This window comes from Phodopus roborovskii, unplaced genomic scaffold (assembly GCF_943737965.1).
Source record: "Phodopus roborovskii unplaced genomic scaffold, PHOROB, whole genome shotgun sequence".
NCBI lineage: Eukaryota > Metazoa > Chordata > Mammalia > Rodentia > Cricetidae > Phodopus > Phodopus roborovskii.
The window spans coordinates 1,138,270-1,164,142 of NW_026126560.1; the positions used below are offsets into that span (position 1 = coordinate 1,138,270).

Here is a 25,873-nt window from a genome sequence, read left to right on the forward strand (position 1 = left end):
CTGGGCTACATAGTTACTTCCAGGTCAGCCTGGCAAAACAAGCACAGAAATCCAGAGGCCCAGGCTTCTTTGTGCTGTGCTATGTAAGAGCAGAAGATAGGATAAGATGAGGTCAGAGGAGAAAGAGAGAAGGAGATGAAAAGGGAGCATTGTGGGAAAACAGCACTTGTGTTTTTTAAAGAAGGATGTAGAATTAAGAACCTGGCATCCCTGACCTGATGGTGTGCTCCAGAGGAGACTCTGGAGGGAGGGGAGAGAGAAGAGACAGGATGCAGGACTGGTTCTGGAGTTGTTGCACAATGTTTGTATTCTGTAAAACCGGAAAGGAGATGCTAAATTACTGTGAGTCAGGCTCTAAGAAGGTGCTGGGTGCATAGCTCATCATCTAGCATGCAGAAAGCCTGGAATGTATCCCCAATACCACACAACGAAACTTAAGGGGGTTTTCCACAATTAACCCATGTAGTCATGATCACAAACCCAGGGTTTAAGACTAATACTTATCACTGTGGTAGCTGAAGGTAGGAAGTGAAGAAGGAAGGCTTGACCCAGCTAGCTGTCTCTTGGGTTTGAGTCTCCATCCCTTGGCAAGGAACCATTTGACTTGTAAGTGTTCAAATGCCCACACTGTAGGTGAAAAGACAAAAACAGCTTTATTCTAACTTGCTCAGTTCCAGAGACAGCCTGTGTGTGCTCCCCATGGGTTCAACTTCTCACTTACAGGTATCGAGAAGTAGCTGTTGTGGTGCAGTTTGGACACAGTAGCCAGGCTTTCAGGTCCACTGGACCCAACACAAGCACAACTCTGCCACCACTAAAGGTCTCACTAGGCAGGGTGCAGTATCCCCATCTATATACTGGAATGCCAATGGTCACCTCACCAAGTCCCTGGGGAGTGAATAAAACTAATGGCTTTCTCGTGCCTGGCATGAAAGAGTGGTAGTGTTTACAAAGCCCTTGTGTGTGTGTGGGACTGTGGTAAGACAAAGAGACCCAGGGGCAAGTAAATAAATCATAATCCTTGGCCTCCATGAGCCCCAGCTCAGTACCAGGAGGAAGATACAAGGACTCTCAGGTTGTGGGGCTGAAGCAGGAAGCAAGAAAGCAGTAAGCTGACAGGGTAGCTCAGTGGTAGGGCATTTGGCTGGCGTAAGTGAGGGCCTGGCTTCCATCTCCAGAACCACATGAAACCAGGTGTGCTGGCTCACACCCCCAATCCCAGTACTTGGGAGGTGGAGGCAGGAGGATCAGAATTCAAAAAAATCATCATCATCATCTACCCAGCCTGTGACATAGGAGATCCAGGGGGCGGGGGAGGGGGAGGAGGAACAGAGAAAGGAAGGAGAGGGAGATGAATTCCCAGCTCAAAGGCAAGCAAAGGAGGTTTGGTTCCTCAACCACTTTTTGTAAAATATCAAACAAAATAGAAGAATGATAGAAGAATGGCATGAAGGGTTTTCATATTGTAACCTCCAAGATTCAACAGTCAACATTTTTCATATTTGTTTCAACTTTTTTTTCCCCCTTGGCCAAACTACTGCAAAGTAAATTCTGGCTGCTTGGCATTTTGGCCCTAATAACCCAGTGTGCACCTCCATTTTCATTCATAAGTACGATACAATTATAACTGTCCCACCTCACAGACTTAGTAGTAACTCTTCTATGTCATCCAGTACCCAGCTCACATTCAAATGTATTCTTTCCCTTTCCCTACCTCAAATCCTTTTCTTGCTTTCTCTTTTGATTTTTCTTCTTTATTTTAGGATTTATTTTTATGAGTGTGTGTGTATGTGTGTGTGTGTGTGAGCGTGTGCGTGTGTGCATGCATGTGCGTGAGTGCCACCTGTGAGCAGGTGCCTGTTGAGGCCAAAAAAGAATATGATATCCTCTGGAGAGGGGTGACAGGCAGTGGTGAGCCATGTGATGCGTGTGGGTGCTGGGAACTGAACCTAGGTCCTCTGCAGAAGCAGTAAGTGATTTAACTGCTGAGCCTCTCTCCAGCCCTTCTTTACCTTTCCTTCCCCCCCCCCCCGCTTCCCCTCTCTTTTACAAGTTCTTAATACATAGCCCAAAATCCCCATGCCTCAGCTTCGCAAATGCTGGAGAACCCAGGCTTGAGTCACACTTGGCAGCTCCTGCTTTTATTTTATTGAATCAACTAAAACTAGGTGTGTGTGCTGCAGAGTTATTTTCTGTTAGCCCTGGTAGATCACTTGAATGTTTTTATTTTTATGACATCGACCTTTCAGAGTCAAGACTGTGTTTATACAATGTTCTCATTCTAAATTATCTAGTTACTTCCTGATCCTTATCCTGTGTGCTTCCTATAAACCAGAACTTCAACCGACATATTGGATGAGACCCAGATTATGTATTCAAGGCAAGATGCTGGTATGAGTAATAGTGTGAGGCATGTATGTGCAGGATGCTCACACTTTTACTTTTGATGGAATAGATGGATTGGCAGGTGCATGAGTTTACTTCATTGTATAACTACTATTGTCTTGTGACTCACAAATGTTGGGGTATGTCTTAGCCTCGCAATATGCATACAGGCAGGCTTGATTTGTTTATTTGTTCATTTATCCACTCATCTTTCTCTGGGGTAGTCTAGGCTGGCCAAGGACTCACTATATAATCCATTTTAGTCTTGAGTTTGGAATCCTCTGCCTGCACTTCCTAAGCATGCAGTGACACCAGGCTTACGGGCAGGTTCAGGAAGAGCCTAATCCAGATGAAAGTGCAGGCCCCTTCATAACAAGGGGGATGTCTATGACAGGCTCTCAGGAAGGGACTCTGGGGAAGCTGCAATTGGACCACAGACAAGGAATGACAGGAAAGTTGGGGATAGGGGGAGGGGCTTTGATCTAAGGAATGACCAGGGAAGCAATTTTAAATTGTGCATGAGGAAGGGGGAGCTTCCTATAGCCCCACTGAGGGTGACTTTGAGACCACCTATGGGGGGTCATTGCCTTTTCAGGCCCCCCCAGCTCTTCTCATTTCACTCTGGCCAGTCAGGAGAGCACAGCCACAACCCCGCCTCTTCCTCCAGTTCCCACCCACAGACTTATACGTTCAGGGGGCTGTTGACTGTCCATGCCTCACCCTTTCTCCTATTTTTATTTTCACCTCACTTATTAGTTTATTTGTTTAAAATGTGCATTTTATTCTTTATCATTATATAGTGGGGGTATTTTCTGAGTGGGGGAGCAGATTCTTATGTAGCCCAGGCTGTCTTTGAGCTCTGGAGCCTCCTGACTCTATCTCATGTGTGTTGAGATGCCAGGCATACTCTACCAGGCCCCAGGTTTTTATAGGAAAGAGGTTGAAGCCAGGGCTGTAGGCATGCTAGGCATGCACTCTACCAATTGAGCTGAAACCCAGAACTATGCAGTGTTACCCAAAACAACAGACAATAGAGAGGGTTGTTGTTACTGTTACATTGCAGATGTTGAATATTGTGGTTAAACTGTCATGCAATTTCAGGGATGAGGAAGGGATGTCTGTGTGGGTCAGATGTTAGTCATACACAACAAGACAGGTAGTGAGGCTATGGAGTTGGGGAAGGGAGATGAGCTGATGAGTGTGGGGGATACTGAGGAAATCTAGTGATTCTACTGAATTCTCAGGGAAACCAGTGACTCAGGATCCAGAGAGAAACTGGATTTGTAGATAAAGGGGACAGAGTCCTCTGCCAAAAAAACTTGAACATGACACTAGAATTCTCTGAAGGACTCCAAAACCATCATCTGTGGGATCTTAGGCATGGGAACTATCTAACAGCCTTCCTGGTAAGAAGAACAAACAGCCAAATTAAAAAAACTCTTGAGTGGTGTGGTATTTGCTGTCACTGTGTGTACTTGCATAGGAGGGACAGCGTTTTCATTCACATTTTATGCTTATGTGATGCTTTGAGGTAAGAAAGCCTATCTAAGATCTAGGGATGCGAAGCTACATACTCTGTCCATAAGCACACTGCTTCTCTATATAGCAAGCAAGATAAATAAATAAACTCAAGTATAAATACAAAATTGATTCTGAGGTGTCAGATTTGCTATGTTCTTAGGTGAAACTGCTTTTAATCCACAGACTATAGTCTTACACACTTTTTTTTTCTCTTTAAAATCACATCCCCAGTACCATATAGATGAACTCTTAATGTTTTTCATCAATCGTTGTATGAAGTACCTTCCCTAACCCTTAATTAACATGGAAAGCTGGCAGGAGTGGAAACCTATACTGAATGCCATCCCTCAGAGTTGTAACAAGCTTTGAGAAGCACAAACAGCATGGTTCAAGTTCCTGGCTTCGGAACAGACATACAGGATACCAAGTCTCAGCTCATGAAAAAACTCAAGACAAGACAAAACACTTAGTGTCTACAGAATTCTAAACAAAAGACCACAGGGGGTAAAGTGTGGTGTGTGGTTGTTCACACCAATAATCTCAGCCCTTAGGGGGCTGCAGCAGGAGGATGGGAGTTCAAGACCAGCCTTGGATGCATAGCAAGACGCCATTGTGTACAAAAATAGAAAGCATATTTTAGGCCACTAGGTGCCCATCCAAACCCTGTAATTTGAAAAGAAAAAAAAAAAAAAAGTCCTTCCTTTGCCCAGAAGACCACAGGGAACTTCTTGGAATTTTTGTTTATAGTACCCTCAACCCACTCCTGATTGCCTCCAAGTAAATGTGTGGCTAAATACAACAGTGGCATGATCAATCTAAGAAATGGCACTTTTTTTCTTTTCTCATGTCAAACTGCTGTATTACGTCTTAAATAACAGTATAAGTTAATATAATACCTGTCTTGCATCCAGCCTCCAGACAGACTCCTTGCAGTATACACACTTTAAAAAATTAAATGCAAAAGCTGAGAAGGGAGCAGATACTGAGAGTTTTGCAGTCCTTTGGTGGGAAGAGAAGGGCTTCACTGTGTTCCCTTTCTCAGGTTCAGGCCTACAGCACAGTCATGGCAGCTTTTACGGTATACCACCTTAGAAAACAAGCAAACAACAAAAACCTCACAGAACACTGTGCTCCAAATGCTGCTGATGAACATGACTCAAGATGAAAACCATAAAGATCTGCACGGCCTGTGTAAAAGTGGTCTTTCTCACATGCAAACACTGTTCTTGTAGAGGAGGTGGAGGCAGGCATCTAGGAAGTGGCAAAGGTAGCGTGTGTCTCTCCTGCCACACACCATGCGTTCAACAGCAATCATTCCCAACAGAACTGTTTCTTTTTTGTTGTTGTTTTGTTTTAAGTAAAGAAAACAGTGACTTATCCCATTATTCAAACTTGCAAAGCCCTTGCTAATTCCAGTGTTTGCAGAGAAACAACAGGAATGGGCAAAGCTACTGCTATTAAAATTCAAAGAAAAACTGTCTAAGGACTGAGTCCTGTATGCACTACAGAGCACTTCTATAGCAATTCTAATAAACCCACCCAATACAGCAAATAAAGTTGTTTAAATTTTAATTTACGAAATCTGAGATCATTATTTTCAAAATGTTAATTTATACATTTTTTCACACACAAATAACCAACTGACTGTCAAAGTACAGGGCAGGTGCTTTGTCTCTGGACAACTTTCTGACAGGAGGAGCGGGATGGCTACCTAGTATCACATGACTACAAACTTCCCTCCGACTTCCTCAGAAGCCCAGGCTATGAGCAGAAACTAGACAGTGAGAACATGTTGGGAGGGAAGGGTGCTGGAATGGGTTCGCTGATCAGCAAAGCGCAAGGGTTCTGACCAAGCATTCATGGCCATTGCAACACGTGCATGGTGACTTTGCTTCCGAATCTTTTTCCTGCCACTACGCTGTGTTATGTGGAACAGCCATCTGTGACATGAGACAGAACAAAAAACAAAAACCAGGGATAAAACTGCATCACTGACAAGTCAGGGGCTGCCATGAGCCCTGGTTCTCTCTTTTGGAGCTGAGGCATGAAGGAAAGGGTTTATTTGCCAAACACGTCCACATCTGTAGTCAGTCTCTGAAGGAAGTCAGAACAGAAACTCAAACAAGGCAGGAAACTGGAGGTAGGATCTGAGGCAGAGGCCATGGAAGGGTGCTACTTACTGGCTTGCTTCCTCTGGCTTTCTCAGCCTCCCCCCACCTTGTACTGGAAATAGATTTTCTCGTGTATTATTTCCAGATATGGTTTCCACTCCCTCTACTCCTCCCAATGCTTCCCCGCCTCCCCTCCTACCAGGATCCACTCTTTTTCTGCCTCATTAGAAAAGATCAGGCTTCTAAGAGACAATATTAAAATATAGCACAAAATGAGAACATGAACATTATCACATCAACTTTGGGCAGGACAAGCCAACAAAAGGAAAAGAGCCCAAGAGAAGGCATGGGAATCAGAGGCTCATTTGCATATGCAGGAGTCCCCATAAAAACACGAAACCGAAAGCCATGATGTGTACACCCAGGAGAGGAGCTGCTGTGGCCCTGTGCAGGCCCTGTGCTTGCTGATTGATGCTTCAGTCTCTGCGTTCTCGTGGACTTTGCTCACGTTGAGGAGGGTCTTGTTTCCTTAGTGTCTGCCATCCCCGCTGGTTCTTACATTCTTTCCACATCCTCTTCCTCTGTGTTCATTGAGCTCTGAGGGGAGGGATTTGATGGAGACATCTCATTTACGGCCGGTTGTTGCAAGATCTGTCACTCTCTGTATGTGTGGTTGTGGGTCTCTGTATTTGTTCTATCTGCTGCAAGAGGAAACGTCTCTGATGATGGCTGAACAAGGCACTGATTTTATTCTACGCCCACCACCCTTTTTGACCAATAGTATTTGGTTTTATGCTAGGTCCCTAGGCTATTTAGTCTCTGGTTCTTGGTAAACCAAGCAGTGTCAGGTATGGGTTCCCTCTCATGGAGTGGGCCTTAAATCAAATAAGTGTTGGTTGGTTACCTCCACAATCTTTGTGCCACCATTGCCCTAGCATGTCTGGCAGTCAGACACCGCTGAAGATCAAAGTGTTTGTGATTGACTTGGTATTAACTTTTCTCTTATGGTAGCCTGTAGAGTACCTTCCTGTACCAAAGGCACTAGCACATAGGGATTAAGGCTCTATGCAGGCACCAGCTTGACATCTCCATGTTCAGTGAGTTGTGTAGATGTTGTCTTTGGAAATGGGGCCTTGTCAATTTATGGAGAGCAACCTATTGTCTTGGTAATAGCCTGGGTTGTTTGGGGATTTCCATGAGACCCCAACAACTCAATTAGATGGAACTCAGTCCTGGTCCTGGAAGCTGCATTCAGAGACAAAAGATAGACAGGACTCTGTCACCCCTATTATTTGGAAATTTCATTTGGATTGCCTTCATATATGTATATATTTTAGGAAGTTTCTACTGTATTAGGTTTCCATACTACCCCTCAAATACCTCTTAATTTTGGTTGTTTCTCCTTGTATTTCCTCCCTCAATTCCCTCTTCCCTCTCCATCCCTTCATGATCCTCCCATTCCAATCCTCCTGTCCCTGTCCATCCATAGTCTACTTCCCATTCCTGATAAGATCTATCTGTTCCCTGTAGACTCACTCTATACCTATGCTCTGTGGTTCTACAGACTGTGAGCTCTGGTTCTCTTAACTGCTGAACATAAAGGAATATATATAAAGAAAGGTATGGGAATGTTCTCAAAATCCTACAAATGCTACAAATGATATTTAAAAACAGTTATAGATAAAGTCTTCAACTAGTTTTTGATGAAGACACAAAACAGGACCACTGGTCTAAAAGGTGTCTGTCTCATGGTTGTACTCAGGGTTATCCTGTGATAACATTTTACTGCAGTATTTCCTTTTAAAATTCATCCAAGATGAAAAAGAAAACAGAGACAATGACCCAGAAGAAAAACACAATGTGTTTTAGTTAATAGTATGGATCTCTTTCTTTAATGGGAACTGTGTTCTTTGCTTCAGCAATAAGTAAAGGGGAAAAGATATTGCCCCTTCGAAGTTCTGAGGAGAGGTGTAGGTGTCCAAGTTAGTATGGTTGGATATGAGGTGCTATTGCTATATAACTCTTCAAGGTTGGAATGGTCGTCTAGTCTCTGTGACATCCACTTGTGGCCTTAGTTCCAGATCTTGAGAAAGCTATCCCAGGACCCTGTTGCTATAGCCACGCCATCTTCAGGCATCCACAAGCAGCGGATGCTGTTGTAGTGTTCAGCTAAGACACTTGCTCTGTCACCTTTGAGTGCCTCCCAGATGTTGCCGTTGAAGACATCATTGTACCCAGGGAGGAGGAGGCAGTAGCCACTCTTGGAGAAGAATACATATGTGATCGCACAGATGATGTCTTGAGCTCCTGGTTTGCATGGATGGCAAATAGCACGTAGCATCATCTAAGCCAGTGGCAAAGGCATTGCCATTGGGAAAGAAACTAATAACTTTAATGTGAGACTCATATCCTGTCAAGGTCTGCGGGCACGTCCCTTCTCAGACATCCCAGAGCTTGGCTGAACCATCACAAGCACCAGAGACAAACTGTTTCGTGACATGAGGACAGAGTCACAGCATCTCCAATGTGTCCAGTTAATGTGGTCATCTGCTGGCCTGTCTTCTTGACATCCCACAGGGCACATGTGGTGTCTCCAGAACTGGTGACTATCTGATTGCTATCCAGGAACCAGCAACAGGACAGATAATCTGTGTATTCTTCCAGTCAACTCTCACATACATTCTCTTAAGAAATTTTCAGATTACAAAGAGTAAATGTTATCCAGGCCATTACAGGCCATATAATTCCCAGGAAGAATGTCCGCGTAAGTCATAACCCAGGAGGAGAGCAGATGGGCCTTGTTTGTGGTGTAGCTTTCCCAGATGACGTGTTTTCCATCATGAAGGAACTGACAAGGAGCCTGGAGTCTGTGCCTCAGTGCATCGCATAAATCTTGGCCAGCTGCCCCCTCAGCATCTTGGTTCACATCTGGATTATTCCCACTGCATCCGTGTTGCCTGTGATCTGGGAGAGAGATGCATCTGCACATGCTTTATGAGCATCTATGATCTGCTTCTTCAGCTGCTCAATCTCCTGCAGTGCCTGGCCAGGCCCACTCACCTTCAAGTCTCAGTGCTTTTCCACACCGCAGAGTCCATGGTCTTAATTCAGAAGTGCTTCTGACTGGTCTCTCACATGTGTAAGTCTGTCTACTCTCTGCTGTCCTGGCTCTCCTATCATCTTGGTCTTAGTACTTCTGGACTGTGGGCAAGACCCAGCAAGCAGACCAGTCTGGGTGGAACTGTTCCAATCTGGGTCCCACTACCTTCATTGCCTGAGCCTACCATTGTCATCCTCCAGAAGTGAGACATGTGACCTTATACAGGCCCTCCTTTGTGTACACCCCGATGCCCCTTTAGCTGGTTCTTTTGGAGGCTTCCAGCACATTACTCTGTCTGACCATGGCAGTTTGTCTCTGGAATTCTCATCTTCCCCCCACTGAGGCCATTAAAACATGACTGGTTCTTGCATCCCTCTGCCCCTAGTAACCACAATTTTACTTTTTGCCTGTGAGATTTTTTTAAAAGTGTATCATATTTTAATCATTTTCATCCCCTGTTACCTTCTCTCATCCCTACACTCCCACCCCTGATAAAACCCTTTGTTCTATTGCTGTGAAGAGAGAACATGACTACAGCATCTCTTATAAAAGAAAGCATTAATTAAACCTTCCTAATAGTCTCAGAGGTTTAGTCCATTGTCAGCATGGTGGGAAGCATGGTGATGTGCAGGCAGGCATGGTGCTGGAGAAGGAGCTGAGAATTCTACATACAGATCCAGGGGCAGCAGGAAGAGGGAGACACTGAGCCTGGCTTGGGCTTTTGAAATCTCAAAGCTCACCCCCAGCGAAACACTTCCCCCAACAAGGCCACACCTCCCAATCCTTCTCAAGTATTTCTACTCCCTGATGTCTAAGCATTCAAATCTACGAGCCTATGGGAGACCATCCTTACTCAAACCACCACATTCCACTCCCTGGACTCCATAGGCTTGTAAGCATATCACAATGTAAAAAAAATGCATTCAGTCAACTTGAAAAGTTCCCATGGTCTATAACAGTCTCAACATTGTTAAAAGTCTAACGTTCAATGTCTCTTCTGAGACTCACGGCAATTTAACTGTAACGCCCTGTAAAATCAAAAAAGCAGGTTATATACTTCCAACATACAATGGCACCAAATATATATTACAGTCCAAAAGGAGGGAAAAGGAACATAGAAAACACTGGACCAAAGAAAGACCTAAAACCAGGCAGACAAACTCCACACTCTGTAGATTCATGTCTGTTGTCAAAGTGCTCTTCAGATCCCCCCACCCCCACCCCCGCCCTTTTCATTTCTGTTGACTCTCTTGTGGACTGGATTCCACTCCCTCTTAGCAGCTCTTCCGGGCAGGTATCTCACAACTCCAGTATCTCCAACATCTTGGGGTCTCTGAGGCAATCCAGCCTTCACTTTCTCAGCTTTGTGCAAAGTCCTTTCTGGGCCTCCATACAGGGCCAGCCCTGACACATGCATGGCCTCGGCAGCTTTCCTTAGCCACAGAGGGAGAGTCTCTAACCCCTTCCTTGTTTGTACCCTTGACTCTGAGTCCAGAACTATGAAAGTGAAGCTGTCAAGCTCTTTTCTTGTTGGGGCTAGAACTTGGCTTCCTTGTTCAAACACACTTTCATCATCTTTGTTTTGGATGGTTTCCTTCACTGCTAAAGCTTTTCCTTAATTCCTTTTCACAAGTTGGAAGCTTTGTTGGATGGGGTCTTGCCCTGAAGTCATCACTCTCTTTATTCCATCTAGCATTTAGGGTTTTCTTTAAACTCTGTATCTCATTGAACACAAGCTTAGCTCTATCACACACACGTACATGTAAATAAAATAACAAATCTTTAAAAAGTATTTCTAAGCATTTTTATATATTTTTTAAAAGTTGATAATTTGTTACCGTTGCAACTCTGTGTGCTTGGTGGAGACACACATGTGCCATAGCTTGTATGTGGAGGTCAGAGGACAGTTCTGTGAAGCCAGTATCTCCTTCCACCTTTACTTAGGTTCCAGGGTTTGAATTCAGGTCACTAAGCTTATACAGCAATCACCTTTATCTTCTGAGCCATCTCACAGGCCCTCCTTTACCATTTGTAGCTCTTTTAGGAACTCTCTTCAGCTCCACAACCCTCTTTCTAACTGGGTTTGCTCCTTCTTTGTTTTTGCTTATCTATTTGAGGCAGGGTCTTGCTATGCAGCATTGAGTGGCTTGGAACCCACAGTGTAGACCAGGCTGGCCTCAAACTCATAGAAACCCGCCTGCCTTTTCCTTCTGAGTGCTGAGTGCACCACCATGCCTGGCAGTTGTTTGATTTTATTTGGTTTTTCAGTTCAGTGTTCTCCATGTAGATTTGTCTACCTTAGAACTTACTTTGTAGACCACCTGCTTCCTCTTCCTGAGTGCTGGGATTATGGGTGTGGGCCACCACATCAAGCTGAGGTTGATGGTTTCTTGTTGTTTAACTTTTTAAAAAATCAAGGCCCTGTATAGGTAAGTGCATGTGTACCTGTACTCTCAGAAGCCCAAAGTGGGCATCAGATCCCAGAGAATTAGAGTTATAGGTGGCTTACCCACCCAGCATAGGTGCTGGGACCCAAAAGGACCTTGAAGTTAGCACAGGACATACCAAGACCAAGTTCTCAGCACAAAGGAGATTTACTTGTCCCAGAGGGACACATAAGAGACTCGGACATGAGATAGAAGACAAAGGAGAAGGGAAAAGGGACAAGGGAAGTGGGGGAAGGGAGATTTGCCCTAGAGGGACAAAGGACTGCCTCTGGACAGAGAGGAGACAGATGTGACCTGTAGGCAGGTGGCAGTTAATACAGGAAAAAGGGGAAACCCTGTGCTAGGATGAGGTGTTTAATTTTGATTGGGCATGTTAATTAGGATAGTCAAAGGGGGTCTATTGATTGTGGGCTTCAATATTTTGATAGCTGGACCTTGGTGTTCACCTTCAGGAGGAGGACATGGCCAAATGAGGGAATAGACCTTGGTGGCTAGCTTTAAGAATGTAACCTAAACCGAATGGGGGTGGCACACACCTTTATTCCCAGCACTCAGGAGGATCTCTGTGAGTTCCAGGACAATCTCCAAAGCCACAGAGGAACCCTGTCTCAAAAAAAAAAAAAAAGAATGTAACCTGATGGTTTTTTAGCAAGGAAGAGGGAATGGGGGAAAGGCAAGGCACGCCATGTTTGCCATGCTCTGGCCTGCTAGAGACCCTTCAGGACTCAAACTCTGGTCCTCTGCAAATGTAGCAAGTGCTCTTAACCTCTAGGTGGTCCTCCAGCTCCCTCCTCCCTCTTAGAGGCAATTGTGGATGGAATTGTTGGCCTGGCTGTTCAGTGTGTCTGTCTTTGATAGTTAGGAAGGTTAGTGATTTGGGGAGTGTTAATTTTGTAACCTGCCATTTTGTTGAAAATATCTGTAAGATCTAAGAGTTTTCTGTGGAGTCTTTGGAGTCTCTGATACACAGAATCACATCATCTGCAAATATGGATACTTTGACTTTTTCTTTCCTATTTATGTCCCTTTTACTTCTTTTTCTTGTTTTATTGCTATAGCTAAGACTTCAAACACTATATTGGATAGAAGTAAGCGTGGACACCTCTGTCTTGTTTCTGATCTTAGTGGGGAATGCTTTGGGTTTCTTTTCTTCCATTTGTCATGATAGCAGAAAGAGACGTTTCAGGTAGAGCCTATCATTTTAAAACACATTTTCTCTATTCCTAGCCCCTTTAGGGCTTTATTTTGGAGGGATGTTGGAGTTTATGAAAGGCCTTTTCAGGCTCTGTTGAGGTAACCATGATTCTCATCTTTAGTCCATTCATGTGATGAGTTTTATTTAGTGACTGCTGTGTGTGGAATTGCTCTTGCATGCCTGGAATGAAGCCACCTTGATCAGAGTGGATGATCTTTTTGATGTGACACTGAATTGGGTTTGTACTTTATTGAGAATTTTTTTTTCTATCTTCATTGGGAAGATTGGGCCTATAATTTTCTGTTTGTTGTGTATTTATCTGGTTTTGGCATCTAAATAAAACTGGCTTCCTAAAAAGAATTTGTAAGTGTTTCTTTCCTATTTTTAAAATCTTACTTATTTATTTATTAGCATGGGGTGTGGGCAAGCATAGAAACAAGAGGACAACTTTTTAACTTCTCTCTTCTCACCTTTATGTAGATTCCAGGAGCCACACTAAGATCGCCAGGCTTACACAGCAAGGACCTTTATCTGGTGAGTCGTTTACCGGCCCTCTTCCTTTCAGTTTTGTGAAATAGCTCGATGCTGCTCTTCATTCTTCTTTTCGAAGACATGGTAGAATTCTGTATTAGAGTCACCTAGCCCAGACCTCTTCTCAATTGGGAGATTTTTAAAAATTATTAGTACAATCATGTTGCTTGTCATAGGTCTGTTTAACTTTGGTAGGTAATTATCTTGGAGTTTCTACTGCTGTGTAGAGACAGTGGCAACTCTTACAAGGAAAACATTTAATTGGGGCTCAATTACAATTTCAGAGGTTCAGTCCATTATCATCATGGCGATGATCACAGCTGCATGCAGGCAGACATGTTGCTAGAGAGGAGCTGAGAGTTCTGCATCTTGTTCTGAAGGCAGCAGAAGGAGACTGAGTGCCATACTGGACATAACTTGAGCATATATGAGGCCTCAAAGCCCATCACAACAGTGACACATTTCCTCCAACAAGGCTACACCTACTCCAACAAAGCCACACCTCCTAATAGTGCCACTCCCTATGGGCCTATGGGGGCCATTTTCTTTCCAAACACCACAATCATAATTATCTAGAAAAGTGGTTCTCAACCTATGAGTCGTGACCCCTTTGGGGTACAAACAACTCTTTCACAGGGGTCACATATCAGATATCCTGTATACCAGATATTCTCATTATGATTCATAATAGTAGCACAATTACAGTTATGAAGAAGTAACAAAACAATTCTACGTTGGGTTGTCACCACGTGAGGAACTGTTTTAAAGAGTCACAGTCTTAGGAAGTTTGAGAGCCATTGCTCTAGAGAGTCATATACTTCTGTTAGATCTTCCAGTCTAAATGAGTGGCACTCATTTAAATCTTAAAACATGCCCTGATGACTTTCTGATCTCTTCTGTCATGTGGTGTCTCCTTTCCCCGTTTCTGACTTTGTACATTCGGGGCTTCCTCACCTTTCTTCTGGTTAATTGGCTGAGGGTTTGTCGGTCTTGTCCTTTTAAAGAACCAACTCTTTGCTTCATTGATTCTTTATATTAATTCATTACTTTCTGTCCTGAGATTAACCACACCCTGAGTTTTTGACTCCTCTTAGGGCCTTCTTGGTCTGGTATAGAGCACAAACCTTGCAAGAATGGAGCCCTTGGTTCAGTCACCACCAGGGGTGAGGGTGGGTGAGGGCTGTCAAAAAAAAAAAAAAAAGGGTAAACAACAACAAAAATCCCCCTACAAACAGAAAAATAGAATACTTACCCCTTTGTGACTGGACAAATTTATTTCCATTAGTATAATGTCCTCACAGGTCACACGTGTGATAGCGTGTGTCAGAATCCCCCTCTGTAAATGCTGGCTGCTACCATGGCTGTGTACATCTGCTTTCTACTCCCCTGCTGGTGGATGCTCAGGCTGTGCCCACCTTTTGACAACTGCAAAGAGTGTTAACATGAATGTATAGCTATCTCTTAGACACCCTGCTTTTGATTTGTTGGTATGTATACATATCATCCACAGGTAACACTGCGGGGTCACATGGCTGCAGCAACTCGATATCTATAAGAACAGCCAGTGTTTTCAACAGCAGCTGCAGCATTCTGTGCTCTGAGAACTTGTGCCCAGGAGTTCAAATTTCTCCACATTCTTTCCAACACTTGTTACCTTTTAGGTTTTCTGTTGTATTTTCTGTGGGTTTTATTCCTGTTTCTCTAATGAGTGGTGATGTTATGCATATTTTCATATTTTTTTCTTGACTATTCAAGTGTCTTCTGTGGAGGAAGGTCTCTTCAAGTCCCAGGAGACAGGGAAGATTGTGAAAGGACATGGGAAGGGAAAGGAGAGTCTCCTTCTAGAGTCTAGCTGAAGCCTCTAGCCAGCACTGTTAACATTGGCACAAGAAGTCAACACAGAAATAGTGTTTCTAATAGACATGGTATGTTAGCACAGCAGCAAACAAGCATGAGGCCCAGGTGCTTGTGACCTGGAGAAGTGTCTATTCTATTCCCAGACATTCTTGGGAAATCTCAAACATTAACTTTGTCCACAGTGAAGGAGACCTATCAATTGTCTTCCTGTCACATGCTCCCCAGGAACCACCCTGGGGTCCCATTTGGATTCCTTAACAACCCTTTGAAGATAAAAACCTCAAAACTCACCAGGCTGGTAGATACTAAATGACAACATGGCAGTGCTGTCTTTGAGAAACCCCCAACCCACGCAATCAGCTTCTTTTTTCCTCCTGAGTTCCTCCCCATTAACTCCTGCTTCAAAATCCATCTCAAAAAATGCCTGTGAGTAAACTCTAAGTCTGCTTCACATTGAATGTCCTGGGATCCTTTTCTGTGGCAAAGGAAAGGCCCTGCTTTCACCTGAGTAGAGGTCTCTGAGAACTCTCCAGGCTGCTGTGGGCACCAGCATGGAGCTGTGTCTCCATTCCTGTTGCCTCTGACACCTTGTCTATTTTGTGATTTGGCTGGTGGCTGGAATCTTTTTGTCTTGTCAGATTCTCACTGATGCATACTGATTTCCTCCTTGCTCACACAGAGAGAACCAAGGCTCTGGGGCAGAGAGTCTTGGTACACCCTCAGAAGCCCTACACCTGCCTGAGTCCTTTATGTGAGCCCTTCCAGATGCTTCATTGTGGCAAGTGCTTTGCATCTGCAACTCCTGCCTGGAGAGTCATGAGGCAGACATGAAGTGAACCCTCGTTGATAGGATGTGAAAGGACTGGAGTCAGTACAGGACGCCTCAAGACCAAGTTCTCACACAAAGGAGATTTATTTGTCCCAGAGGGACAAGGGCAGGGAATAAGAGACAAAGACAGGAGACAGAGGACCAGGAAGAAAGGAAAAGGAACAGGGGAGGAGTGATGGGATCATTGTCCTGGAGGGACAAAGACTGCCCCTGGATAGAGAGGAGACAGACATTGGCTCGTAGGCAATAAATGGCAGTTTATAAAGATAAAGGGGAAAACTCCATGTTTTAATTGACTATGTTAATGAGGTGAGCCAAAAGTGGCTTTTGATTGCTGGACTTCAATACTTTGGTAGCTGGACTTTGGTGGACAGTCTCCATAGAAGGAAGTAGCTTTATTTAGCCACTCGGTGGCCAGCTTTAGGACTGTAATCTAACAGTTTAGGAAGGAAGAGGGGGTTGGGGGGGGCAAGATCTGCTGGAGCCATGTTTGCCAACCTTAGGCCTGCAAGAGCCCTGAAATGCAGAGACCTGCCTGCCCTACAGATGCAGTTTCAGGATAGCTAAGCTTAGGCACTGAAGGAAACCACTGAAAACAGAAAGCTGGTAAAAACTATTTGAGAGAGAGGGCCATGTTGCAGCCCCAGCAAGAGGCAGAGCTTGGTATATGATTCTGGCTTTAGAGTCAAGGATGGAAGAAAGGGGCTATGGAATTTCTCTCTCTGACTAAGAAAAGCCACTGAGGCCAGGAATATGTCAGAGGTGTCCCTGTGTGCATGCCTAGGGAAGCCATTGTGTGAAGTTGTGAAGGTGAAGCCCGGATTTCCTTGGAGACCCCAAGATGTGGCAGATGCCAGTGTCATGGGACACCTGCCAAGGAGAGCTGCCAACAGGAAGTGGAACCAGCCCAAGGGAAAAGAGTGTGTTGCAGTCAACAACGCCGAAAGGAGTTGGAGATCTGAAGAGCGTCTTGACATCAGACATGGAGACGCAGAGTTAGGTTGCCCAGCTGGTTTTTGGTCTTGCTGTGGTCCAGTTCCTTGCTCACTATGCTGCCTCTCTTCCCTTTTGGAATGATAATGTATATTCTCTGCCATTGTATGTTGGAAGCATGTGATCTGCATTTTGATTTTGATTTTATGGGGCGTGATAACTAAGAAATTGTATGAGTCTCAAGATACTTTGGACTTTAGACTTTCAGACAGTGAGGAGACTGTTAAAGACGATGGAGACTCTGAAGTTGAACTAAACACATCTTGCATTATGACATTGCTACAAGCCTATAGGGACCAGGGAGTGGAGTGTGGTGGTTTGAATGAAAATGCCCCCATAGACGCATAAGAAGTGGCATTATTGGAAATTGAGTCCTTGTTGGAGGAAGTGTGTTACTTAGGGTGGGCTTTGAGGTTTCAGACGTTCAAGCCAGGCCCAATGTCTCTCTCTCTCTTCATGCTGTATACCTATCCAGATGCAGAACTCTCAGCCACCTCTCCAGCATTCATGTCTGCCTCATGCTATCCTGCTTTTCCTCCATGGCAATAATGGACTGAACCTCTGAACTCTAAGCCAGTCTCATGGTGTCTCTTCACAGCAATAGAAACCTTAAGACACTGGGGACCCAAAAGAGGGGCTGGGCCTGTGAAGGATTGAGGAGGTCAACCCTAGGGAGCCCCCATACTACCTAACTCTGTCTCCCAGCTTCCTGTGCTGTCAGGATACCCATGTGACTGAGTCCTACCAAGGACACATGGCATAATGGGCACACACTCTCTCCCACCATTCCACAAGCCTCCCTTCTCTTCCATGGAGGGGTTCAGACCCTGAAGAAAGACAGGACCAGGAGAAGGAAGGCTGTAGGTCACTGGATATCCATCTGGGAGGCTGTCCATTGATCAAAATGTTGGATATACCTATATGAGAAAGAACTCTTCTATTGAATGAACATTCAATGCCTAGCTCTGAACCCAGCAGGAAGCAGTGATCTTCTGCATGACCAACCAAGTCAGTGGGGGCATTGGGGACAAATTCCAGGCTTTTCTGTTCATATTTGTGTAGCTGCCCCCCCCAAGTCTTGTATCCACCCATAGGGTGACCTTATACAAGTCTCTTTATATTTAAATGCCAAACCTTCTCCATTAAATGGCACAGGTCATAGTGCCCATTCTATCTCACAGTGACACAGATGACAAGGAACTAAGGCAGACAAATGTTGGTAAACATTTATTTTCCCAGAAGTAGGAGAGGAGGCGGGTCTCAGGGCACTTGAGGCTCTGCGTATGGGCAGTGGGCAGACTAGCACTAATGGTGCTCCTGGTCAACAGATGTTCCTCCTGGGTTCTGGAGAGACATGAGCCCTGGACACAGCTGTGGCTGGTAGTGTCAGTCCCCATAGCTTGGATCAAGCCCTCCATGTTCCCATCTTCTGCCAGCTGAGGCTCAGAGAGGTAACACACTGTCTTCAGGGTCACACAGTCCAGTCACTCCAGAGGAGCAAGCAGCTTTATTCCCCCACCCCCAGGACACTGCTGTCCCCAGGGAAGCACAAATGAATCTTAAATCTTTGGCCTGGTCCCAACTATCCAAGAATAATTCCCAACCAAGCTCTTTAATTTAACTATGCCACCCACTGACGTTACCACAGCCAGCTGCTTTCTGAGGACAAGAATGTATGGCCCTCCCTGACCCCAGTTCCTAAAACTCTCCAATTCATCTACTTGGCTTCCTACATATTTATCCTCTTTTCCTATATAAATATAACTACAGCTTATAATACCAAGCCATGGTAGTCACTGACACCATAGCACAAATTTGATTATCAGCGGTTCAGTCAAGTAGTCGGGAGAAGAAGAGTGAGGAAGAAAAAGTAAAAGACCCAACATATGGTTAAAGAGGGATGGAAGGCAATTCCTGGTAAATTTATGGTTTCACAGTTGACTTACATAGCCCTTTTCTAACAGCTCGAGACTCTGTGTATCGAGACTCCTGTATCTAGGGATGGGGGAAATATTACTTCTATTGATGGAGTCTGCAGCTCCTTTTACAATTCTGATTATGACCCATGCTCTGTGCTCCCTGCCCCATGGCCCAGTGCTCCTTGCCCCACACTGGAGACCAAGAGACAGGAGGAGCTCTGGTAGGGACCTTGGCCTAACTCCAAGGCCTGGTGGACAAGCATGAATCCCTGAGAATTCTACAGAGAGAAGGTAGAGGCTAGGTGGGTGCCCACTGGGACTGATTGAAGCCTGGGAGTTGCGTGGCACTGGACGAGTACCAGTGGCAGGAATAACATTCTGAGTATCAGCAACCTCACAGGAGGTGCAATTGGGTCTTCCTTGGGCTGGGGAGAGATCTGCAGGACCAGGACACCAAAGCAAGGGGCGTGGCCTCACCTAAAGCAGTGTGGAGGGGATGCTGGGAGAGGGAGGGCCTGAATGTGCTCCCTCAGCTGCCATGTTGGAAGAGGATGGGTAAGATGGGATGGAGGGGAGATGGAGGGACAAGAGGCCTGACGGAGTGACAGCCCAGGGCACGGTGGTGAGCGAAGGCAGCATTGTTGGCAAGGCTCTCGCTGGGATGGCAGTAGGATAGGGCTTGCTGGGCCTTCCTGGAGTGGTCACGCCCATGGCCACCAGGCCCTCCTCACTAGGCCAGCTTACGGAGAATCCTCTTCACCCAAAGCAGCCTGGGGTCGGCACAGATATCGCGGTTCTTGAGGGTTATCAAACTGGAAGAGACGTCAGGGAGTAAGTAAGCATTCGTGGGCTAGTAACCACAAGGACAGACTCTGGAGCTGGCCTGTCTGGACAGGATTCTAGCTTTGCTCCTTGTTAGTAAGTCAGTTAACTTCTCCGAGCCCTGGTTTCCACATCTGTAAAATGGGGTGACAGTTTTGCCCAGCTGTGTGAGATTTTGATGAAACTGTGATTGTACATTCTGACAGACAGGGGCTAGAGCACACAGTAGGTGCTATATAATTGTGTCAGAAGATGAACTCGACTTTTTGTTTTTGTCTCGTGTGTGTGTGTGTGTGTGTGTGTGTGTGTGTGTGTGATATATGTGCACAGGCATGTAAAGACCAGAGGTTAACATAGAGTGTCTCCCTCACTTGCTATCCATCTCATTTTTAAATAAAGTTCACTGAACTTGAAGTTCTATTCAGCTAGATTGCCTGGGCAGAAAGGCCCAGAATATTCCTGTCTCCTCCTCCCCAGCACTGGGTTACAGGCACATGCTCCCTCATCTGAATTTGGGTCTTTGCACTTGCTCAGCAAGCACTTTCCTGACTGAGCAATTTCCCCATCCCCTTATACAATGGCTTCCTTAATTCTTGCAACAACTCCATGTATCCCTGTCCTACCCACAGATGATAGGAAGTTTGGCTGAATAGAAGAAGGAGTAAAAACACGTGTGGGGTGGGGGTGGGCTGTGACTTTAAAGAACATCCCTTCCAGGCCTCTTTGAGAGTCCTAGAGCACCTGGTGGAGAAATAGGTTTTCCTGTGGTGATGGAAGAGTCAACCATCAGTTGACAGCGTCTGGATCACTTTGGAGACCTCTGGGCATGCCCCTGGGGATATCTTATTTTAAGTGATGTGAGAAGACCCATCTTGATTGTGTGTGGGGCTCTCCCTTGGGCATTAGAGCCTGGATATCATAGAGACACAAGCTGAGAATTTCCATTCATCCCTCTGTTTCCTGACTGTGGATGAGATGTGGCCAGCTGCTTCTGGGTCCTGCCACCTGGATTTCCCTGCCCCAACAGCCCTAACCTTGAACTGTGAGCTAAAACACACCCTTCCTCCCCTAAGCTGTGCTTGTCAGAGTATTTTACCACAACAATTAGCAAAGAAACTCAGACACCCAACAAGCCTGTGGCCCAAGGCTCCTGCCCTGTCCAGCTGCAGCAAGTATTAGGCATAGGCGCTGAAGCTGTGGTTGGCAAGGTGGGTACAGGCTGGCTTGTTGTGGGGCCTCTGCTCCTGTTCCATAGCTGCATCCCAATAGTCCTGCCATACAGCTGACAGCTGCGAGCTGCTGATGCCCCACATCCCTGACATGCCCTGTACCACAGAGCCCGAAGACAACAGCAACACTGAGCTCAGCTTTTTTTATTTTTTTTGAGACAGGGTCTCTCCCTGATTGTCCTGGAAGTCATTCTATAGTCTAAACTAGCCTTGAATTCACAGATAACTACCTGTATCTGCCTCCAGAGTGCTGGGATTAAAGAAGCCAGCCTGAGCATGGCTTCTTGGGCATCTTATACCAGGCTGGTCCCTCCCTGTGTGTCCATCTCCCCATCTGTCAAGCTGTTTTCTTTATAGAGTCCCTTCAGGCTCAGAGTCAAAGGATCACTAAAGTCGTCCTTCACTGAGCATCTCCTGTGTTACAGGCCAGAGTTCTGTGACTTCCACCTGCTGTAGCTGCCCTGTGATGCTGAAGAGACCCGTAAGCTCGGGCCACCTCCTCAGTGTGCAAGGACACCAGACAGACTGTGATTGCTGCACAGGGCTGTTTCTAGCTAAGGGTTATGTGCCTCATCCCAGCACACACACTTGGGAAACAGGGGGTCATGGCTCCACTGAAGTGATGGGAAACAGTCTCAACCCTGAAGAGGCTAGAGCTTTGGGGGGGATCCTGCTCCACACTTCTCCAGCAGACACCTGTAAGAGATGGAGTCAGAGGCCTGACAAATGGGGAACCTGCATAAGACCAAACTAGACTCCCTTAATATAGGTGACAGTGGAGTGACTGGGACAATGTATGAGGCCACTGGCTCAAGATCTAACACTAATGCACAAACTGACTTAGTGGAGCCCATTCTATATGAAGAGATAGCTTGCTCAGCCTAGACACAGGGGTCTGCGGGGTAGAGAGGTGCCTTGATCCTGCCTCAGTGAGATGATGGGACAGACTTAGTACACTTCCTAGGGGAGGTCTTACCCTTTCCAAGGAGCAGATAGGAGGTGGAGTGCGGGGGGGGGGTCAGTGGGAGGAGAGGAGGGAGAGGGAACTGGGATTGGAATGTAAAAAATAAATTAATAAAAAAGAGACTTAAAAGAGATGGAGTCAGCTATGGGAGGAAGGAGCGAGGACATAGAGCCCAAGGGGTGGGGATGACCCCAAATGCAAGAACCATCCAATAGGTGATGGGCTGGAAGCAGACTCTGAGGGGTTAGAAGCAGCCAGATGGGCTACCACAGAACAAAAGGTGGAGAAATTTGGGTTACAGAACAGAGAATTACAAGAGAAAACTCCTTCCTGGACACAGGAGCTCCTGCTGCAGCCTGGGAAACCTTGCCCCAAGCTCTTTACTGAGCCTGCTTCCATTCCTCTGCTGAGCCCAAGTCCTCTTATCTTTCCTGAACCTGGGTCCTTTTCTGTTTGCTGAGCCTTTGTCCCTTCCCTTTGCTAAGCTTGGGTCTCACCTATGAAATGGGCTAACCTCAACGTAGAATCGCTTCAAAGACTGAGTCACAAAGATGGTACTCAGAATAGCTTGGCACATGGGCAGCCATCTATAGTTGTTAGCATAGACCAAAATGGCTACCTGGAAGAAACCCAGGGGACTGGGAGGCCCCAGACTGTCTCAGCAGGGAGTGACTCTAGGCATGCTGTTTGTATCCCTATACCCACACTACTTCTCACCACCAACAGTCTGTGGCTATGTACTGCTCACATGTCCATGCCATGCTGGGGTGGTAGCCATCTATTCAGCTGCCGTCCTCAAGCCTGGAATGTTACAGTGTTCAACAATCATTTTTTTGCTGAATGATACCATCCTTTTTGGAGTTCAGAGCTCCCAAGCCTGCCTGAACCATCCCATCCAGCCAAGCCTCCTTTCATTGGAGTTCAATACATCCTGCCTACTCTTGAGCCACATCTGTCAGGCCCCTCCTCCAAAGCCCTGTAGCCCAGCTCCCCACTCACACTACGCCAGGCTTGCGGCAGGACTTTGAGGTCCAGAAGAACTCCTTCACTACACGTGGCGGCAGCGGGTAACGGATGTAGTCCTGGCAGCAGATGCTGTCTTCCACATTAGCACCATAGGGACCTGGTGGAGGGGTGCCCAGGGCATGTTAGCTGGAGCGCAGAGAGGTGAGCCCCAGCCCTGATCGAAGACTGACCTATAGGGAAAGGTTCTCTTCCACACCGATGGATATCTTTTCGGCCTCATACAGAGATGTCACTAAGGCCCCAATATCTACACTCTGGGGCAGTCAGCTCCAGGAAATGGATTCAGAATGACTGCGCACCAACAGGCTTCTAAATGAGGGTCCTGAACCTCTGAGCCAGAGGGAGCTCCAATGTTCACCTTGGATCAGTGAGTGGACTGTAACACCAGCTTCCCAGGTGCTTGTCGGATGCTCGGCCCTACTCCAGACCCACCAACCTCACACATGCAACACAGAATTAGAAATATCTTCCTCTTCTTTGTGCCCCGATGAGGCACAAAGGGGAAGGCAAGCATCCACAGTCACAGTGAGACCCTAGCAGAGTCAGATCAAGGCTTAGACAGATGACAGTAACAGCACAGACCTGGTTCGAGCCCCATTCTGTCCCTGAGTGACATTTGCTGTCATTTCCAAGACCCATGAAAGAAAACCAGTTCCATAGGATTTTGCTACGCGGAGGCTCTCCAGAAACTTGATACTGTGAGCAACAACTGGCTGGTAGTTGCCTCAGCACTCCTGCCCATCCCAAAGCAGGGGTGTTGATAGCATGATGGAAAGGAGGGGTAGGACCTGTGTCAACCGCAGGCTCCAGAGCAAACCTTGGGTGTTGGGATGGCAGGACAGCTTTCTAAGAGAGTCTCTACCTTCCCCAGCTCAAACCTGATGCCTTGTGGACCCTGTATCCATTTTTCAAGAGCCCCTATGCCTGAGCTGTCTGGGCAGTAGGATCCCCAGGCCTTCCATACCACAACCCCCAAACCAACTGAGGCAGATCCTAAAAGCCAAGCCTTTCTAGGTACCCTGTTTATAAATGGGTATATCAGTTTATAAATGGTATGGCCCATTTAGAAGTAGTAGTGCTAGTCCAGGGAAGCACCAGAGGTAGCCCAAGGCCACGAGAGCCAACTGCAGAATCACTCTGGGACTCTTTCCCAACAGACACTCTAGTGTCTACCTGCCTACTCTCCAGCCTCACCTGCATCCGATGTCTGAAGTTCCACAGCAAGAAAGATGAGAGCCACGAGAAGCAGAATCCGCAGGCTGGCCATGCTGTATCTATCCTCACCAGGTGTGTAATGGCCAGGGGACAGGGAGTCCTGGTACTTAAGTGCTCTCTCCACCCACTGGTTCTGACATCTCTTAGTCATCACCAAGCCTGACATTCATGCCCTAAAAGAAGAAGTCCTACTTCCCCAGATGGGAGGATCCAAAGGCGGGGAACTACTCAGAGGGGACTGCCACTCTCCCAAACTGTGGGTCTCCAGAGACTTGTAAAGTCCCCTCAGTGGTGCTCTCCAGAGGCTGCTTGCCCTATGACCTCAGCCATGTCGTTAGGGGTCTTGGAGAGGGACTTCTCTTGGTAGAGATGGGGAGCCAGGCGAAGCCGGCACTGCCCACCTCAGTGGCTGTTGACACACAGACAGCACACACTGCCTGGAGTTGCGGCCTTCTTCATGCCTCAAGACCGGGCATCCGCACCCCTTTCAAAGGTAGAGGCCCATGAGTCCCTTGAGTCAGGCTTCTTGCCATAATGTGACTTTTCTAGGGCTTCTCAGAAAACTCACCTGACTCAGAGGGGGCTGCTCCTCAGCTTTCACAGAATCTGAACCTTCTCAGGCTTTCCTTGCCCGCCTCATCTCCCCCTCCTGTGGTCCCACTGATTTACCTGCTTTAGATACAGCCCCGTGTCCCCAGTCCCATCCAGCTCCACTGCCTGCGTGGACACCAGCAGATTCCCCTGCCCACGCTGCGGCCGGCCTGAGTGAGTGTGCAGACTCGGAAGGTCTCGTGGCCCTTTCCTACTGGGACTCCCCATTCACCTGGGGGCCAAACCCAGACACCTGACTAGAACCTTCATGGCCACTTATCTGAAACAATTCCCCACAGCCAGAGAGACCACACCACACTAACAACAGTTCCTCAAAGAGGTTATGTGGCTGACCCTGACTAGATTTCCACTTTCTACTTCTCTACTGCAGAAACTCCTACTCAAACATCAGGAGCCCTTTGAAATGTCACTTGTTTAGTAAGCCCATCCTCAGGACTTCATTCTCCCAAGTAACCTGGAATGTGGTCCAAGAGGAGCCAGCAGGAGACTGCCTTCTTATAAGTGCAGGAGAGCCAATCCCTTCAACCTGTTGAGCTGCCTGCTGCTGTCTGTGTTCGCCAGGTTCCCACTGTGCCGGGGTGGGCTTTGGTGATGCAGCTGTCTTTGAGTCATTTTGCTCCTGTTAGGAACCCCTCACCCATATTCCTGTAAGTAACCTTCCAAAAACTCATTGTTCACCAAGATGGACCTTCGCAGTACCCACACTTTAGTCTGTCTGTGGGCTCCCTCTCTGGACTGAGCAGCTGTGAATGTTGCATCTCCCCAGGAAAAGTCTTGTCACATAACATTTGGCAAAATGAATGGCAGCCACAGTTGCAAACACCTGAGCATGCCTAATGCTGCTGAATGCACTTCACATAGTTTGAAATACCAAACACATGTTGTGTGTTGCGTATTAGAAATGTGGCCCTCTCCAAGTCAAACCAAGCTTCCAGTACTAATTTCTAACTAGAGAAAATACAGGCATTGGATGTGGTGGCTCACACTTGTAATCTCAGCTGCTGGGGAGGGTGAAGAAAAGGGTTGTAACGAGTATGGTTTTTTCTGCCCTCCACCGCTGGTCTTGTCCCGCCGCCGTGCCAGCCCCAATTAACACACAGAGACTCTGTATTAGATA

At 46.4% G+C, this 25,873-nt stretch overlaps 1 protein-coding gene and 1 pseudogene across 1 annotated transcript; both read right to left on the minus strand.

The window, feature by feature from the left end:
- Positions 1 to 8,088: 8,088 nt before the first annotated feature.
- Positions 8,089 to 10,534, minus strand: LOC127234874 (guanine nucleotide-binding protein G(I)/G(S)/G(T) subunit beta-1-like; annotated as a pseudogene).
- Positions 10,535 to 18,183: 7,649 nt separating this feature from the next.
- On the minus strand, positions 18,184 to 24,210 carry Ccl22 (C-C motif chemokine ligand 22). The gene is made up of 3 exons (XM_051201974.1): positions 24,124 to 24,210; positions 22,903 to 23,026; positions 18,184 to 19,700 (listed from the first exon to the last, which is right to left on the minus strand). The coding sequence occupies exons 1-3, from the start codon at positions 24,194 to 24,196 to the stop codon at positions 19,619 to 19,621; spliced, it is 279 nt and encodes a 92-aa protein (XP_051057931.1). The 5' UTR covers positions 24,197 to 24,210; the 3' UTR covers positions 18,184 to 19,618.
- Between the last annotated feature and the right edge of the window lie 1,663 nt (positions 24,211 to 25,873).